At 34.0% G+C, this 17778-nt stretch overlaps 1 protein-coding gene and 1 pseudogene across 1 annotated transcript; both read left to right on the top strand.

Moving 5' to 3' along the window:
• The first annotated feature begins 581 nt into the window (after window positions 1-581).
• On the top strand, window positions 582-1442 carry LOC136083098 (protein PFC0760c-like). The gene has a single exon (XM_065802506.1). The coding sequence runs from the start codon at window positions 582-584 to the stop codon at window positions 1440-1442; it is 861 nt and encodes a 286-aa protein (XP_065658578.1).
• A 15693-nt stretch (window positions 1443-17135) lies between these two features.
• On the top strand, window positions 17136-17303 carry LOC136084437 (U2 spliceosomal RNA; annotated as a pseudogene).
• The last annotated feature ends 475 nt before the right edge of the window (window positions 17304-17778 follow it).

The following is a 17778-nucleotide window of genomic DNA, read 5'->3' as shown; positions in this document are numbered from 1 at the left end:
ATACCATTCTGTGTAAAGTCAATACTAAAATCAGTGACAACGAGTTTTTATTAGCTATTGAAGAGGCCGGTTACGATAAACACCTATTTGGGTACCAACAATTTCGTAAGGGCTCGTTTATTGAGATTGTAATGAAAAATGATTTAGCCAAACATAAAATTCTTAAAAAAAATCTAAAAATAAACGGCATACACCATCAATTTTACACTTCTACTCCAAGTAGAAATATAAGTAAAAGAGTGACGATTTCAATACTCGGTCTACCAATAGAAAAAAGCAGTTTCCCAGCTGGAAAGTATCTTGAAGAGCTGGGATATGGAAAGCACCTACGTACTAAACCTTTATTTAGAAGTACACCTAAAAACAAAACCCCATATTACTCCGGTATTTTAGTTGTGAATATGGACAACCTTCAAAAGCCAATCCCTAGATTCATTCATTTAAATGGATATGAAGTTAGGGCAATTTATAACGGACAAGAAGATGTTGGAAGACCACATTAAAATTATACGACAAATCAGCAAAATGAACAAAACGATTGTAACAAACCAACTAGTAATAGTCCCTTAGACACAACTTTGATGCAAATACAAAATGAAAATCATGTTAAAATAACCGAAAGCATAGATAAAATAAACGAAGTAAAGGAATATAAAGAGAAAGCACAAGCACAACCATTAGAAACAGCCATAGAATCACAACTGAAAACAACCCTCGAAAGTATAATAATGAACGAAAATGATAGCATTAAAACCAATGAAAACAAAAAGGTAGCAAATGGAGATAACAAACAGGATAGTAAAAAAGAGGATAGTGTTAAGAATGATAAAGGAGATGACGATAATAGTAATGATGAATATGATAGTAGTAATGACGTTGACAGTAGAGATGACAATGATAGTAGTGGTGACGATGGTAGTTATGATGACGACAACGATGATGATAGTAGTGAAGAAGAGTGTGAAGTTCCTGTAGAATTTCTTAAAATGCACCATATCGAAAGAGTAGATTATAACTGGAGACGATTCAAGAACTTTGATCGTCTAAATTGCAGTAATGAAGACCTTAAAGAATTTAAAACGTTTAAAAAACTTGAATGGCTACAGTACGAAAAAGCTAACACGAAGTATGAAGCAATAGACGAAAAAGTAAATCTTAATAAAATTGTTATACCAGCTGGATTTCAACAAATGGATTCCGGAGAAATGTATGCTTACAACATAAAAGAATTCCAGAACTTTGATAAAATGACTGCTGAAAGAACTGAAAGGTATAGATATACAGCTTGTAGAAAAGCAGAGTGGGAACAGCGAAAAAAAGAGCATTCGCAGTTTCACACTTACCATGAAAAGAAACAAAAAGAGCGTGATCTAAAAAAAGAAGCCTATCACTCAAAAAAGCTCAAATTAACGCCAATAACAGAAGAACAAAAACTCACTTAAAATAAAAATAAAAAATATATAAATCCTAAAAAAAGTATAAACAACGATATAAACAGACTTAAACGTAATCAGAATAATAAAAAAACAAAATAAAATAAAAATATAAAACTTCATATAAATAAATAAAAAATATAAAAACTGTAACCCGTTAAACGGTTTAAAAAAAAAAAAAAAAAAAAGTATCTGTTCGTGATTTTAGCCGAGACAGCGATATTTTAAGTGGAATTTATATTCTAGTGGTGTTTTGGAAATATTATTTTTAAAAAGGAGTTTTTTTGCATTGGCATTTTTCAATGGCTGCAAATACCGATGAAATTGCGAAAAGATCATTAGAACGAATGAAATTGGTTGCGGAAGGAAAGCTGGTTGTTGACGTCAACATGGGATACAGTTCTTCAGACGATCCACACAGCGATGCGGACGATGGGAACCATCCGAAAACAAAGGAGGCGGAAGCCCTGCCCAAAAATTTGAAATCTGCGGACCTTAACGGACCAACCTAACGAAAAGTTACGCTAGCGCAGCTAAATCTTCTTCGGAAAAAACAAAGAATAATGATGTTTTAGAAAGGAAAAAGATGTTACCGAAAACCCTGTTATGCAGGCTTCAAAAAAAAACAACGATTTTAGAAATTTTGATGTCACTAGAAAAAGAAGGAATGGCAGCCGACCTCGAAGGTTTGCAATTAATTCATAGCAATTCTATTTTGGAAATCGTGATGAGGACGGAGACTACAAGGAACCTCTTATTAGAGAGGGGACTTGTTAATAACCGTCTCCATCACATCTTTTATAAATCAAACCCTGAAAGGGCGCCAACCTCCAGAATTCATGTTTCTGTGTGTCCGGCCTTCCCATTGAGGACAAAAACCTGATCGTCGGAAAAACCTTTGAGCGTTTGGGTTATGGCAGGCATGTGTATACAAAGCCTGTCATGAGGAAAACTCCCGTGAGTTACTCTACTACTCGTGAATTACTCTACTACTCGGGAATCCTTGTGGCGGTGATGGAAGACATGCCGGGACCCATTCCAACTCATCTGAAAATAGACGGCTACAACGTCAGAATTCAGCATAACAACCAGACTGGGCAATTTCCAACAGCCACAGTAGCACAGCCTATAACCTCGATTAACAAAGATCAACCGACCCAAGCAATGGCCTTAATTGCGGCCGACCACATAGTTGAAGAACTATCAACAAAAATCTTGACAGCACCGCAATCGTCTGAAACACCCTGCACCACCCAACCGATAGCTACCTCTACCGTAACTCCTGACTCACCTTACTCACCAACCAAAGAGGAGTCCTCTGAAGTCCTTCCCATCTATATCCAAGAAACCCATAGCGACCAAGATATGACTGACGGATCACCGAGCAGTGGAGCTGAAACGATCGAAGAAGACAAAGCTGGCAATGACGACGGAACATGCCAGGAACTGAATAGAAAAAGAAAAACGCAACGAAAAACGGAAAGAGAAGCACGAGCGAAAAGGAGAACAGCGCAAGGAAATGTAAAACACCAGCTTGGGCTGCGGTGAGAGTATTTTAATTTTTTTATTTTATTTACTTCTTCACGAAATTTGATTTACTAATAGCCAACCTAAGTTTTTGATTTTATATTTTCAACAAGAATTTCTTTTTTTTAACTTAATCTCATAAAAAAACTTTGTCATGAAAAATGGAAGTAAGAATTCTAACGCTGAACGTGAATGGTCTCCAAACCGAGACCAAACGTAACAAAATATTTCGATTCCTCAAAAATTTGGACTATGACGTGATATGCTTGCAAGAAACGCATAGTACCGAAGAAAGCAACAACAAATGGAGTTTAGAATGGAATCACCAAACAAATGGTAGCTCTATTTGGAATAACGGAAACCAAAAAGAGCGGGGTGTTGCCATTCTATTAAAAAATGAACATATATTTCACGAAATTAGCCAAGACGACAGCGGGAGAATTCTTGCTGCCAATTTCTCCTTAAAACAAACAATAATAAGAATAATAAACTTATACGGACCTAATGATCCGCAACATAAGGAAAACTTTTTTAAACAGGTTAAAAAGCACGCGCGAGGATCGGATTATATGATCCTCGCGGGTGACTTTAACATGGTTGAAAACCCCCATTTAGACAGGGAGGGAGGGGACCTCTTTAACAAAAATAATACTCAGGGTAGAGTCAATCTGGGATACTTTTGCGAAAAGTTTGATTTAGTTGACGTATTTCGCAAGAGTAATCCAAACAAAGTTGACTTTACCTATGAAAAGCCAGACAAAAGTTTCAAAAGTAGAATCGATAGAATCTATGTTCCTTTGACGACCTCGAGGAACTGTGAATGCGCCATAATAGAGAACAAACTGAGTGACCACAGAGCCTTTGGCTGTAATCTTGTACTCGATAACAAGAGTGAGAGAGGCCCGGGCTTTTGGCACCTAAATGTTTCTCTATTAAGCGACCACGCTTTTAAAGCGAAATTGAAAAGCGATTTTGAACAAGAAAAAAATAATAAAAACAATTACATCAATAGCAATCAATGGTGGGATATTACAAAATCCCGCATAAAGTTAATTGCTATTGAAACATCTAAAAGAAAAAAGCGCGAACTAAAAGGCAAACAAAATAACATTCGAAAACAAATTGAAATTGAAAACCAAAAACCAGAAAGAGACTTGGAAACACTTGAAGACCTAAAATCTGAGCTTCAAGAACTCTACTGCGACGGGGGCGTTTTCGTCAGAACGAAGCAAACCCTGGCAGAGGAGGGCGAAAAACCTTCCAAAGCTCTCTTTCATATGGAAAAAAATAACCAAAAGAAAAAAGTTATAAACCAAATTAAAGATGGCGATGTCATGCAAACGGACACCGTTCATATAATAGAAACAATCAGAAAATTTTACAAAAACTTATACAAAGAAAAAAAGCTGAATACAGAAAAGCAAAACCAATTTTTAAAAAACATTACGAGTTCGCTCTCGGATAATCAAAATGCGTTTTTAAACATCCCGTTTAGCAGTGAGGAGCTTTTAAACGCGGCCATGTCTTTAAACAAAGGCAAAACACCAGGGATAGACGGCCTCCCAGTAGAATTCTATCAAGAATGCTGGGATGTTTACGGAGAAGAACTAACCGTTCTCATGAACGCTAACGTCTTCGAAGTAAACAACGAGCTGTCATGGTCCCAAAGAACGGCGCTGATAAGTCTTCTTCCTAAAGAAGGAGACCTAACTGCGCTGCAGAACTGGCGACCGATATCCCTGCTGTGCGCGGACTATAAAATAGCCACAAAAGCCCTCGCCTTGAGGCTATCAAAGGTACTCAACACTATCCTCGGACCGTCGCAAACGTGCTCGGTACCGGGAAGAAACATATTCTCCAACATTTGTCTGGTTAGAGATTTAATACAATATACTAACGAGAAAAATATCGATGGTGTCCTGATTACAATTGACCAGGAAAAAGCCTTCGACAAAATCGACAGGAGCTTCCTGGTCAAAACACTTCAGAAATTCAATCTAGGCAAAAAATTTATTAGCGCCATTGAACAAACAATGAAAAACACCCAATCTATTATTTTGAATAACGGATACATGAGCAAGCCGTTCAGTATAAGCAGAGGAGTTCGCCAAGGCGACCCAATATCCATTATGCTTTATTGCCTGGTTGTGGAGTCGCTGGCCCTAGGCATCAGAAACAATCCTGATGTGGACGGCATTCCTCTTCCAGGAACTAAAAACAAATTAAAAGTCTCCCAATATGCAGATGACACCACGATGTTCCTGAGGAACCCGATGTCGATCGAATGCGTTTTTAAAACGCTAGACGACTTCGAGGAAGCCTCAGGCTCAAACATAAACAAAAATAAAACCAAAGGCCTGGCGTTGGGTGACTTCAATCACATCCACTACGAAAACACAGCCAGAGTGTTGAAACAAAAATGTTTCAACATCAACTGGTGCAACGCCACCGGCATCAAAATTTTAGGAATTACTTCCCACACCGACCTAGCTTACACCGCTAGCGTGAATTGGAAGAAAGCCGTTGAAAGCTTTAGGAAAAAAATCAAAAGCTTTAAATACCGGAACATATCTTTGAGATGCAAGGGTGTTTTTGTAAACACTCTTGCACTCTCAAAGGTATGGTTCGTGGCCAACGGCTTCCCAATCAGCGAAACAATTTCCAAACAAATAAAAAAAGAAATATCCGCGTACCTCTGACAAAGCAATTACGCGCAACCATTAAAATATGACATCTTAAATATACCCATTGATAAAGGAGGACTAGGCATCCTTGATACCAAAAATCAGTGCTTAGCCCTCCGAACCAAAAATATTTTTTTAATAAAGGAACAAGAAAACTCTAACGAGTCTTGTTTCATCCAAAACTACTATTTAGCCCACCACCTAACTAGAAGAGCAAAAACCAATTACCCCCAATGGTTGTTTCTAACCAGAAACAACTTTCCAAAATCAATTAATGACCTTCCCTTTTACTACAAAGATGTTGTTGAGATAATTAAAATCAACGATCAAATTTTTGAAATAAAAACTAAAAACTCTAAAAACATATATGCGATTGTCAGCAAATTTGGCGAAAACATACACATCCAAAAAATACAAATGGCATGGGACGCAAAGCTTCAAAAATCACTTCCGTGGAAAAAAATATGGGAGAGAAGTTTTAAATCCTATGCCAGCGGACCTAGCAAAAACGTCCTCTGGAGAATACTAACAAACTCGCTTCCGACTCTTGAAAAGATTCAGAGTTGGAGGAAAAACAGAGGACGGGGAAACGCTAACTGCAAAACCTGCGGTGCAGTGGAAAACACGTTACACCCGTTTATCCACTGCAAGATAGCTAGATCGGTATGGAAGGCTTTCAAAAACGTTTATGAAAAGCTCATAACAGAGCAAAACTTTAACATAGTTCGTGCGGTCTTTCTGACAAATATAGACCACTTGTCAAAGAAGGACCTCACTGCTAAAATAGCTTTAACCCTGGCCAACGTAATAACTTCAAAGTTATGGTGGGCCAGAAACATGAAATTAAAAGAAAACAAAATTATACCCTCTGCAAGAGTTGTAGAGGTTATTAAAAAAGAAATTAGAAACATCTGGAAGATAAATTACAACATATATTTAAGGAAAAACAACGTGGAAATGTTTCACGAGGAGTTTTCAATCAACAACGCGATAAGCGATAAGAATACCCAAAACCTTGTGTTCCTAGTTTAAGGAAGAAATTTCAACCATGTTTTGATTAATCTGTATATTTGTAAATTCTTTTTAAATATCAACCAAACGAAAACGCATGTCCCCAGCAGCCGTTGCGGTGTGACGGACATGCCAATATTTTTTAAGTGCCAGGCTTAATGGCCAGCAATATTTATTATAAACACACGATGTACAAACATGTCCTGCAAAACCCGGTGGTTTTAATGGATGTGTGAATTTTTTTTAACAGCCTGGGTTAATAACCAGACATATATATTTTAAATGACAATATGTTTTATTTTGTTTATACTTTCCTAAGACTTGTTGTGGTATTATTTCGAATTTGCTTTTTTTCATTTTCGCTTTTCGTTTTAGTAATACCCACAACAAAAATATAAATAAATAAAGAAAAGAGCATGAAATTAACAATTACAATCAAACGAAACTTAATAAAATACATAATATTTTACAAGATTTTTCCCCCCACCATGTAAATATACTCCTGTTGTATATACTTTATATTGAAATATATGTAATTATCACAAAAAAAAAAAAAAAAAAAAAAAAAAAAATGTATCTGCTTTTGATTTTGGCCGAGGCAGCGATTTTTAAAGTGATTATAGTGTTTTGGTTGGTTTTTTTAATTTAGATAATAGTTTTTGATTGTTTCGTACTGGATTATGAAGTTACAGGAACAAGTCAAAGATTTATTAGAGAAAATGGAAGAAGTTCAAACTGGCGTCGTACCGTTTCACGACGAATTCGAGCCTATCTACAGCACCGATGACGATGAAGATGATGCGGACCAGCAGGACCACCAAAAAGTAAGGGACGCGGAAGCCCTGCCCGAAATTTCGAAAAAATCATACGCAAGCGTAACGACCCAAAATATAACTAACCCCTTCAAAAAGCAATTATCAAAAACCCTTCTTACCGTACTTGGAAAACGAATCTCTTCTTACGATGTGTTAGCGGCATTAGAGGAAGCAAACCTTGATGACTATCTCGAAGGTTTTCAGTTTATTCGTAACAACAGAGTTATGGAAATTGTGATGAAAACCGACCAAGCGAGAAACTTCCTACTTGAGAAGGGCCTTGCTATTGGCGGTACACATCACTTGTTCCAAAAGTCTAACCCCGAAAGGGAACAGAGCACACTAATGCATGTTTCTGTGTTCGGACTCCCAATTGAGAGTAAAGAACTCAAAGTCGGGAATATTTTCGAACAGTTGGGCTATGGACGGCATGTTTTAACCTAGACGATGTTTCGTCTGACTTTTTTTCCCGTGAACTTTGGGAAGTCAGACGAGAAAACTTTGGTTTTTGCGCTAATGCAATTTATCATCTACCGGAACAAATATGTTCCTGCGGCTTTGCTTTGATCTTTATGAAATATCGTAATGTTTCGGGGGGTTTTATTTTAAAAATGCGCAAAAATTTATTTTATTAAATTATCAGTGATATTCAGAAGCCATATGACAAGCGAAAAAGATAACTTAGAGTATGCTTTTAAATAGTTTGTGAGTTATTTTGTATTAAATCTTTGAAGGATTACCAAAAATAATCTTTAATAGCTCTCTGCAATTGCGTAGATTGTTTCGTTTGCCAAACAACAGGCAATGAAAAATCAATTGTGTTTCAATGTCTACCCTTTTTTACCTTCACTTTAAACTTGTTAAGAGAAAGACAAGCACCTGATATTATTCGATATGAATATTTATTAAGATGTGCAATAATAAAGTTTTAGTTGTTTCTCCGCTTTTGAGTTGAATGAAAGATCAAGAAAACAAATTAATTCAAATAAAATCAAATTTATTCTGAATAAAAGATCTTACATCAAGGATATTTACAAATAGTAATGATACTAATATCAAGTTAACACCTATCAAATTTAATTATAATTAATAGTAATAATAAAAAGAAAAGTAAAGTCAGATAAAAGGTGATAATTGTAAGAAAAGGAAGAAATAATAGTAACTGTAAAAATTATAAAACGATGTTAACCACAAAAATAATACCAACAACAATAATATAAATAATAACTATAAATAAAAATAATTTCAGTAGTAATAACAGGTTAATAATAATATTAGTAATAGTATAAAAATAATATTAGTAATAACTGATATTATAATAATACAAAGTAAATACAAATTAAATTGATATTAATAATAATAAAATATAAATGATAGTAGTAATTATTAGAAATATATTTATATAATGATATAAAACAATAATAATAAGGAACAACACTAGTATTTATCAAAATTTAACAATAAGAGTAATGATAATAATAAAAGTCATTGTTACAAAAAATGTATAACATATATAAATATATATATGTATACGCAAACATGAACACATACATACATATATAAATACATGCACACATATACATAAATACATACACATACACACATACACTCACACACACATATATATATATATATATATATATATATATATATATATATATATATATATATATATATATACATACACATACATACACATGCATATATATATATATATATATATATGTGTGTGTGTGTGTGTGTGTGTGTGCATACACACAAACATATACATATACACACATACATGCATACACGCATATACATATATATACACACACACATACACACAAAAAAAACACACACACACATATATATATATACATACACGCACATACATATACATATGTATACATATACATATGTATACATATATACACATATACATACATACATATACACACACATACACATATACATATACACACACACATACACATATACATATAAACACACATATACATACAAAATACATACCTATATACACATACATAAATACATACACATACACACATATATACATACATACATACATACATACATATACACACACACTCACATACATATATACAAATAGACACATACATACATATGTACACACACATATACATACATACACATATACATACACATATAGAATAATGTTATAATAATAAATATATAACAATACAAAAGCAGTGATAATAATGATCCACAATATTTCCAACATTTTACAAACAGTATCTCCTCAAAAAAAAAGCATGAAGACGGGTTTTAAATTGTGTAATAGAGTTAAGTGATTTAAGGCGAAGAGGTAATTTATTCCAAGATTTTACGCATTGGTTTGTGATTGATTTATGACCGTACTTAACTGAAGAATGATTTGGGATAGATAATTTAAGGTTACATATACACACTTAGTAAAAAGGGAATCAAAGTAGCTTCTATAAAGCATAATCAACAAAGAAAAATATTGAAGATGATCAAACAGAGGTAATAATTATCATTATTATACATTATTTTAGTTACCAAATAAAGTTTTTCATTTCTCTAGAGAAGGTCTAGTTTTTGCTTGGTAATTACCCTGAGAAATTGTACATTTTTTTCTGAATTATTGTTCATAAATTTTGGAATTTTGATTTCATTTTTCTGTAGAAAACATGTAAAATATTTTTTAGTGAATGAAAATAATTAATCATTTATTGAGAAATTTTTAATGCTAAATGCATTTAGATTGAAATTGCATTGAAGATTAGAAATGCATTATTATATTTCATTAATTCTAAATGTGTTAAGCATTTATTATGAAATATTATATTATTCTGATATTGAATTTAGATATATGATATTGAATCGAATTTGATATTGAATTAAAATTTTTTTTTGAATTATGGAGTAATTAATTTTACTTTTTTCAAAAAAAAGTAAAAAAATTTTACTTTTTTATGAAAAAAGTAAAATTTTTTTTTGAATTATGGAGTGTTGTTTATTGTTTAAAAGTATACTGTTTTTTTTAGATAAATTACAATGAAGCAAATGTAATATTTTGTTCACCTGAAGCCATTCTAACAACTTATAGATCAATTGTCAATGACTCTGCCTTTAATCAGAAACTTGTTGCAGTTGCAATTGATGAAAGTCATTGTGCGAAAAAGTGGTAAGTGATTTTGTTATATAGATAAATTTTCTATGTAAAGTAAACATTGATATTTACAACTTTAATGTCAGAACTTCTTGTAATACATTAAATTAAATTAAAATTAATAAAATTTTACTCATTGAAAGAAAAGATAAATACATTACCTATAGCATTATATAAGTAAAATCTTGTGATTTACATGATTTTATTTATACCTTATTTGTCTGTGATTGTTATAGATGTTCAAGTACACAATCAGATGCATTTTGATCTCATTATAATAGACTCTTGAATTGCTATCACTTGTCCCTAAAAGAATTCCAGTATTGGCATCAACAGCAACTGTAGCTAAAAGTACTGCTGACTTTATTATTGATAATCTTTGTATGCATAATTTGGTTATTATATAATCTACACCAGAAAGAAGAAATATTAAATACAGCCTAATACATATTGACTCTAGAGATCCAGAGAAATTTTTCTACCCAGTTGTTCAACATATTCTTTTGAATACTTATTCAGCTAAAAGAACTTTAGTCTTTTCTACAACAATGACTAATGTGAGATCAATTTATTGGTATTTTCTCAAAGAACTAGGAGAAAAATATAAAAACTATCTTGATAGACCATATGGTCAATTTCATTCCAAAACAGATGATGATTTTAATGATGAAAAATATAATAATACAAAGATCAAGCTTCAATTTGTTTGTTCAAAAATATTTTTTGATCAAGCTTCATTTGTTAGTTCGAAAATATTCTACAATCCGTTTTTTCTGCTTTTGGTATAGATATCTATATTCTTTGTGAGTTTTCTTTAAGAATTTCACAACCTCTTGATATGGCATTTATATTTTTTTTGTATTTTTGCCAATATTCTTTTTACATTTGTATAGCATGTTTTACAAATACAATGATAGTTTTTTGAAGAAGTTAGCTTTTCATTTATGATTTTTTCTATATTTAGGTCAGCCTCTGTTTTTTTTCCCTTATTATCCCATAGATTAATTTTCATCATCATAGGATGAATACTTTTGTGTGATATCATGAAGATATAAAATCCACACGTTTAATGAAGGAGGTAAGAAAACCTCCGAAGGTTGTGACCTTTTTTTCGTTAATGGTATGCTTTTTTTTTTTTAAAGCAATATAACATTGAGATTCATTGCATTGAAAATCAAACAACTTATCATCCATTTATTAAAAATTGGGTACCATATTGCAATAAAAGAATTCACCGAAACTTATGAGTATATAAAAAGCAAAACAAAATGTTTGAATTGAATAAATTAAATTTGAAGTTAATCCGACTTAATTTGGCCACTACTTATGAGTAAGAAAAAAAAAATGAATTTATTATAATTTTTATATATCTGCAATAAGAGAAAACTTTAATAATGTGTCTTTTTTTAGTTTGAAAGTTAAAAATACGGGTTAACAAGATATATTTGACGTATCTCGAATTTGATAAAATTGTTGATAATTTGTTGAAAATAGTTGATAGTTGGTTTTTAAAACGTTTATTACCCCCGTCTTTAAATCTGCTAAGCGTAAATATTTTTCGCCATTATTAATTTTTTTAAATAACCAAAGTTTTCTCGTCTGACTTCCCGAAGTTCACGGGAAAAAAAGTCAGACGAATTATCGTCTAGTTTTAACCAAACCTGTCATGAGAAGTACGCTGAAGGGAAAACTTTACTTCACCGGAATTCTCGTGGCAGTCATGGAGAACATGCCAAAACCATTGCCCACCAGCATGGAAGTTATGGGGTACAAGAAAAGACTGCTCCATAACGGACAAGAAAGAAAACAACCGCGAAAAGAAACACCAAACGCGCAACCCCCCGAAACACCATCTACTTCGACGGAAGCCAAGAAAAACACAGCAGCACCGTCACCACCACCACCACAAGTCAAAACTCCAATGGAAACTCCCCAAACAACAGCTCCTCCGAATAATTTTGAACCAACACCACCAACCCCAGCAACAAGTATACTCGAAATAAACCCACAAGAACCAACGAAGAATCCCCAAGAAACAAACGAAGACCCCGACGATATGCAGAGCACCCATGACTCGGACGACTTCACGGTAATAAGCGATACACCCTCTTCAACAAAGAAAAACAAAGGTAAGAACTAAAAACGAAAAACTCATAAAATAGCTGAAAACAAGGAAAAAACAAAGCGTGTTAATAAAGAAAAAGATGGTACCTAGAGACCAGGGTAATTTATTTTTTGTTATTTACGATTTTTTTCTTTACTTTATTGATATACGCGCGTTTGAAAACCTAATTTATGTCTTTTTAAAACTCTTTTTAACTTTAAATTTGAACTTAAATGTTTTTTGCTTTTTTAAAAAAAATGTACGTAAGAATTCTCACGCTAAATGTAAATGGTCTCCAAACTGAGACCAAAAGAAACAAAATTTTTCGATTTCTAAATCATTCGGACTATGACGTAATATACTTACAAGAAACGCATAGTTCCGAACAAAATCATTTGAAATGGTCGAATGAATGAAAAGACCAAACTCAAGGAAGTTATCTTTGGAATAATGGGAACCAAAAAGAGCGCGGTGTGGCCATTTTAACCAAAAAAGAAATTATTTTTAACAAAATTACACAAGATGAAAACGGGAGAAATCTTGCTACAAATTTAAAACTGAAAAATTTTGTGATCAGAATAATTAATATGTACGGACCCAATGATCCGCAACATAAGAAAAATTTTTTTAAACAAATTGGAAAACACGCGCGTTGATCCGATTATATGATCCTTACGGGAGACTTCGACATGGTTGAAAACCCACAACTAGACAGGGAAGGGGGTGACCTATTCAATAATAACAACACTCTAGGTAAAGCCAAATTGAATTTTTTTTGCGAAAAATTCGATTTGGTTAATATATACAGGAAAATTAACCCTAATAAAATTGAATTTACAGACGAAAAATTAGATCAAAGTTTCAAAAGTAGAATTGACAGAATTTATGTACCTTTGACAACCTCAAGTGACAGCGAATGCGCGATTATAGAAAACAAAATCAGTGACCACAAAGCCTTCGGCTGCACTCTTAAACTTGAAAAAATAAACGAGAGAGGCCCGGGCTACTGGCACTTGAATGTTAGTCTATTAAGCGACCGCGTTTTCAAAGAAAAATTAAAAAAAGATTTTGATGAAGAAAAAACAAAAAAATTATATTACTCTAATAGCAATCAATGGTAGGACATCACAAAGTCCCGCATAAAGTCGATTGCTATAGAAGCGTCAAAAGCAAAAAAAAGCCAACTAAAAATTAAACAAATAAATTTGCAAAAATAAATTGACGAGGAAAATCAAAAACAGGAGAGAGACTTGGAAACACTTGAAGAACTAAAATCAGAGCTTCAAGAACTCCTTTGCGACGGGGGCGTGTTCGTAAGAACAAAACAAACCCTCGCAGAGGAAGGCGAAAAACCTTCCAAGACTCTCTTTCAAATGGAAAAAAACAACCAAAAGAAAAAGATTATTAGAGAAATAAAAGACGGTGACACCGTCCACACGGACACCGTCAAAATACTAAAAACAATTAGAAAATTTTATAAATACCTATACAAAACAAAAAATCTCAATACGGAAAAACAAAATAAATTTTTGGCAAACATTAAAACATCCCTTACGGACGACCAAAATGCTTTTTTAAACATTTCCTTTAGCAGCGAGGAGCTTTATAGCGCTGCCATGTCCCTAAACAAAGGCAAAACACCAGAGATAGATGGCCTCCCGGCAGAGTTCTATCAACAATGCTGGGATATTTACGGAGAAGAACTTACCGATCTTATGAACGGTAATGTCTTCGATGTAAATAACGAGCTGTCGTGGTCGCAGAGGACGGCGCTGATTAGTCTCCTTTTAAAAGAGGGTGATCTGACGGCGCTGCAAAACTGGAGACCAATATCCCTGCTGTGCGCGGATTATAAAATAATCACAAAAGCCCTCGCATTGAGGTTTGTCAAAGGTACTAGATAAAATTCTCGGACTGTCGCAAACATGCTCGGTACCGAAAAGAAATATTTTCTCCAATCTTTTCCTGGTCAGAGACCTAATACAGTACACTAACGAAAAAAACATAGATAGTGTACTGATTACAATCGACCAGGAAAAAGCATTTGACAAAATTGACAGAAATTTTCTTTTTAAAACTTTAGAAAAATTTAACCTCGGCAAAAATTTTATAACAGCAATAACGCAAACCATGAAAAACTCCCAATCAATTATAATAAACAACGGCTATTTGAGTAAGCCCTTCAGTATCAGCAGAGGAGTTCGCCAAGGCGATCCCATCTCCCTCATGCTATACTGCCTGGCATTGGAATCGCTGGCCCTAGACATCAGAAACAATCCTGGTGTGGACGGAATTCCTCTGCCAGGAACAAAAAATAAACTAAAAGTCATGCAATACGCTGATGACACCACCATTTTCCTGAGGAACCCGAAGTCCATCGAATGCGTTTTTAAAACGCTAGATGACTTCGAGGAAGCCTCGGGATCAAATATTAATAAAAACAAAACCAAGGCTCTGGCGTTAGGTGGATTCAATTACATTCACTATGAAAACATGGCCAGAGTGTTAAATCAAAAGCTATTTAACATAACCTGGTGCAACGCATCAGGTATCAAAGTATTAGGAATAACCTTCCACACTGACCTTGCTTTTACCGCAAGCATTAATTGGCAGAAAGCCGTTGAGAGCTTTAAAAACAAAATCAAAAGCTTTAGATACCGGAACATATCTTTAAGATGCAAGGGTGTTAATGTAAACACTCTTGCACTCTCCAAGGTATGGTTCGTGGCCAACGGCTTCCCAATTAATGAAACCACCGCCAAACGGATTAAAAAAGAAATATCAGCGTACCTTTGGCAGAGCGAATACGCGCAACCCATCAAAAGCGACATCTTAAATTTACCAATTGATAAAGGAGGACTAGGCATCCTTGACACTAAAATGCAATGCCTAGTCCTCCTAACAAAACACTTATTCAAAATTAAAGAACAAGAAAACTGCCACGAGTCATGTTTCATCCAAAAATACTATCTGGCGCATCATCTGGCGAAACACGCGCGAATCAAATGCCCACAATGGTTGTTCCTCACGAGTAACAACTTCCCAAAATCAATAGGCAAAATTCCTTTTTACTATAAAGACGTGATTAAACCAAATAAAGCGAACGAGCAAACCTTTGAAATTAAATCTAAAAGCGCCAAAAATCTTCGCGCGCATCTCGTTAAAGCAAACGAAAACCCAAACTTGTTGAAAATCCAAACGGCATGGGATACAAAACTTCAAAAATCTCTTCCATGGAAAAAAATATGGGAGAGAAGCTTCGTGTCCTATGCCAACGGCCCTAATAAAAACACCCTGTGGAGAGTACTAACAAACTCACTCCCAACTCTGGAAAAATTACAGAGTTGGAGGAAAAACAGAGGGCGCGGAAACGCAAATTGTAAAACATGCGGATTACTTGAAAACACACTTCACCCTTTTATCCATTGCAAGAAAGCTAGATCATTGTGGAAGGCTTTTAAAAATACCTATGAAAAACTAATTCCGCAAGAAAATTTTAACATTGTTCGGGCTGTCTTTTAAACAAATACGGAACATTTGCCAAAGAAAGACAACACCGCAAAAATTGCAACCACTCTTGCCCACGTAATAACTTCACGGTTATGGTGGGCAAGAAACATGAAGGTTAAAGAAAACAAAATTATACCCTCTGCAAGAATTGTAGAGGGTATAAAAGCGGAAATTAAAGCCATATGGAAAACAATGTATAACAAACACGAAAGAGAAAATCATGTGGAAAAATTTCACGAAATGTTTTCAATAAACGGTGCCATCAGTGAAAACAATAACGGAAATGTAAATTTCTTGTTATAAAAAAAGGGTTTTCAACTATACTTTAAAAAAACAAACTAATTTTTTTTTTTTTTTATACGAAAAAGCATGTCCCCTGCAGCCCCTGTGGGTGCGACGGACATGCGTATATTTTATAAATGCGAGGCTTAATGGCCAGCACTATATATTTTAAACCTCACGGAAAAAACACGAACATGTCCTGCAAAGCCCGGTGGCAATGATGGGTGTGTGTATTTTTTATTACAGCCTGGGGTAATAGCCAGGCATATATTTTTTAAACTCGGAAATATTTTTTTCTATTTATTTTTATTAAAAACTTGTTGTGGTTTCATTTCGATTTATTTTTTCGTTTTTCGACTTTTCGATTTTCGTTTTGTTTTTTATAACCACAACAGTTTTAAATAAATAATTTAAAAAAAAAAAAAAAAAAATTATATATTCTCATAAATAAAAATTAAATAAAAAAAATACTGTCTAAGAAATAAAGGAAAAATTGATGATATCAAAATAAATCTTTCCCCCCTCATTATAAATTGTCCCCTGTTGTAAATATTTATTAATTGAAATATATGTAACTACAATGAAAAAAAAAAAAAGTATCTGCTCTATCTGATCGCTTTTCGGCCTAATGGCTAAGATCAAGTGTAGTATCTGTTCCTGATTTTAGCCGAGACAGCAATTTTAAAAGTAGAAAAATATATTTTGTAGTGGTTTAATTAGGAGTTTTGTGTACTTTTGGATTTTATGATATGGTTTCAAAGATCAAAGAGACCGCCGAAATTGTTATTGAAAGAATGAAGAGAACCGCAACCGGAAATGGCAGCGAAATTTTATCTATTTTATCTCCATACAGCTCCGACGACGAAATCGAAGTTGACCCGGACCGACAGAAGACCAAAGATAGAAGGGACGCGGAAGCCCTACCAAAATTTTCAAAAATGTCCTACGCAACAGTAGCAACACAACGAATTTACAAAAAAAACCTCCCAAAAACTCTAATATCAAGATTAAGGAAACGAGTTGACATCGATCAAGTTATAAGTGCCCTCGAGGCAGTAAACTTAGGACGAGAACTAGAAGGCGTCCAATTAATTCGTGGAAACACTGTCTTGGAGATTGTGATGAAGACTGACACCGCGAAGAACGTCTTGTTGGAGAGGGGACTCGATGTGGGCGGCCTTCATCACATCTTTCAACAGTCAAACCCCGATTGGGAGCCGAGCCAAGTTACTCACGTGTCAGTGTTTGGCCTACC

This window comes from Hydra vulgaris, chromosome 08, assembly GCF_038396675.1.
Source record: "Hydra vulgaris chromosome 08, alternate assembly HydraT2T_AEP".
In the NCBI taxonomy this organism is placed as follows: domain Eukaryota; kingdom Metazoa; phylum Cnidaria; class Hydrozoa; order Anthoathecata; family Hydridae; genus Hydra; species Hydra vulgaris.
This window is presented reverse-complemented; position numbering and strand designations above follow the sequence as displayed.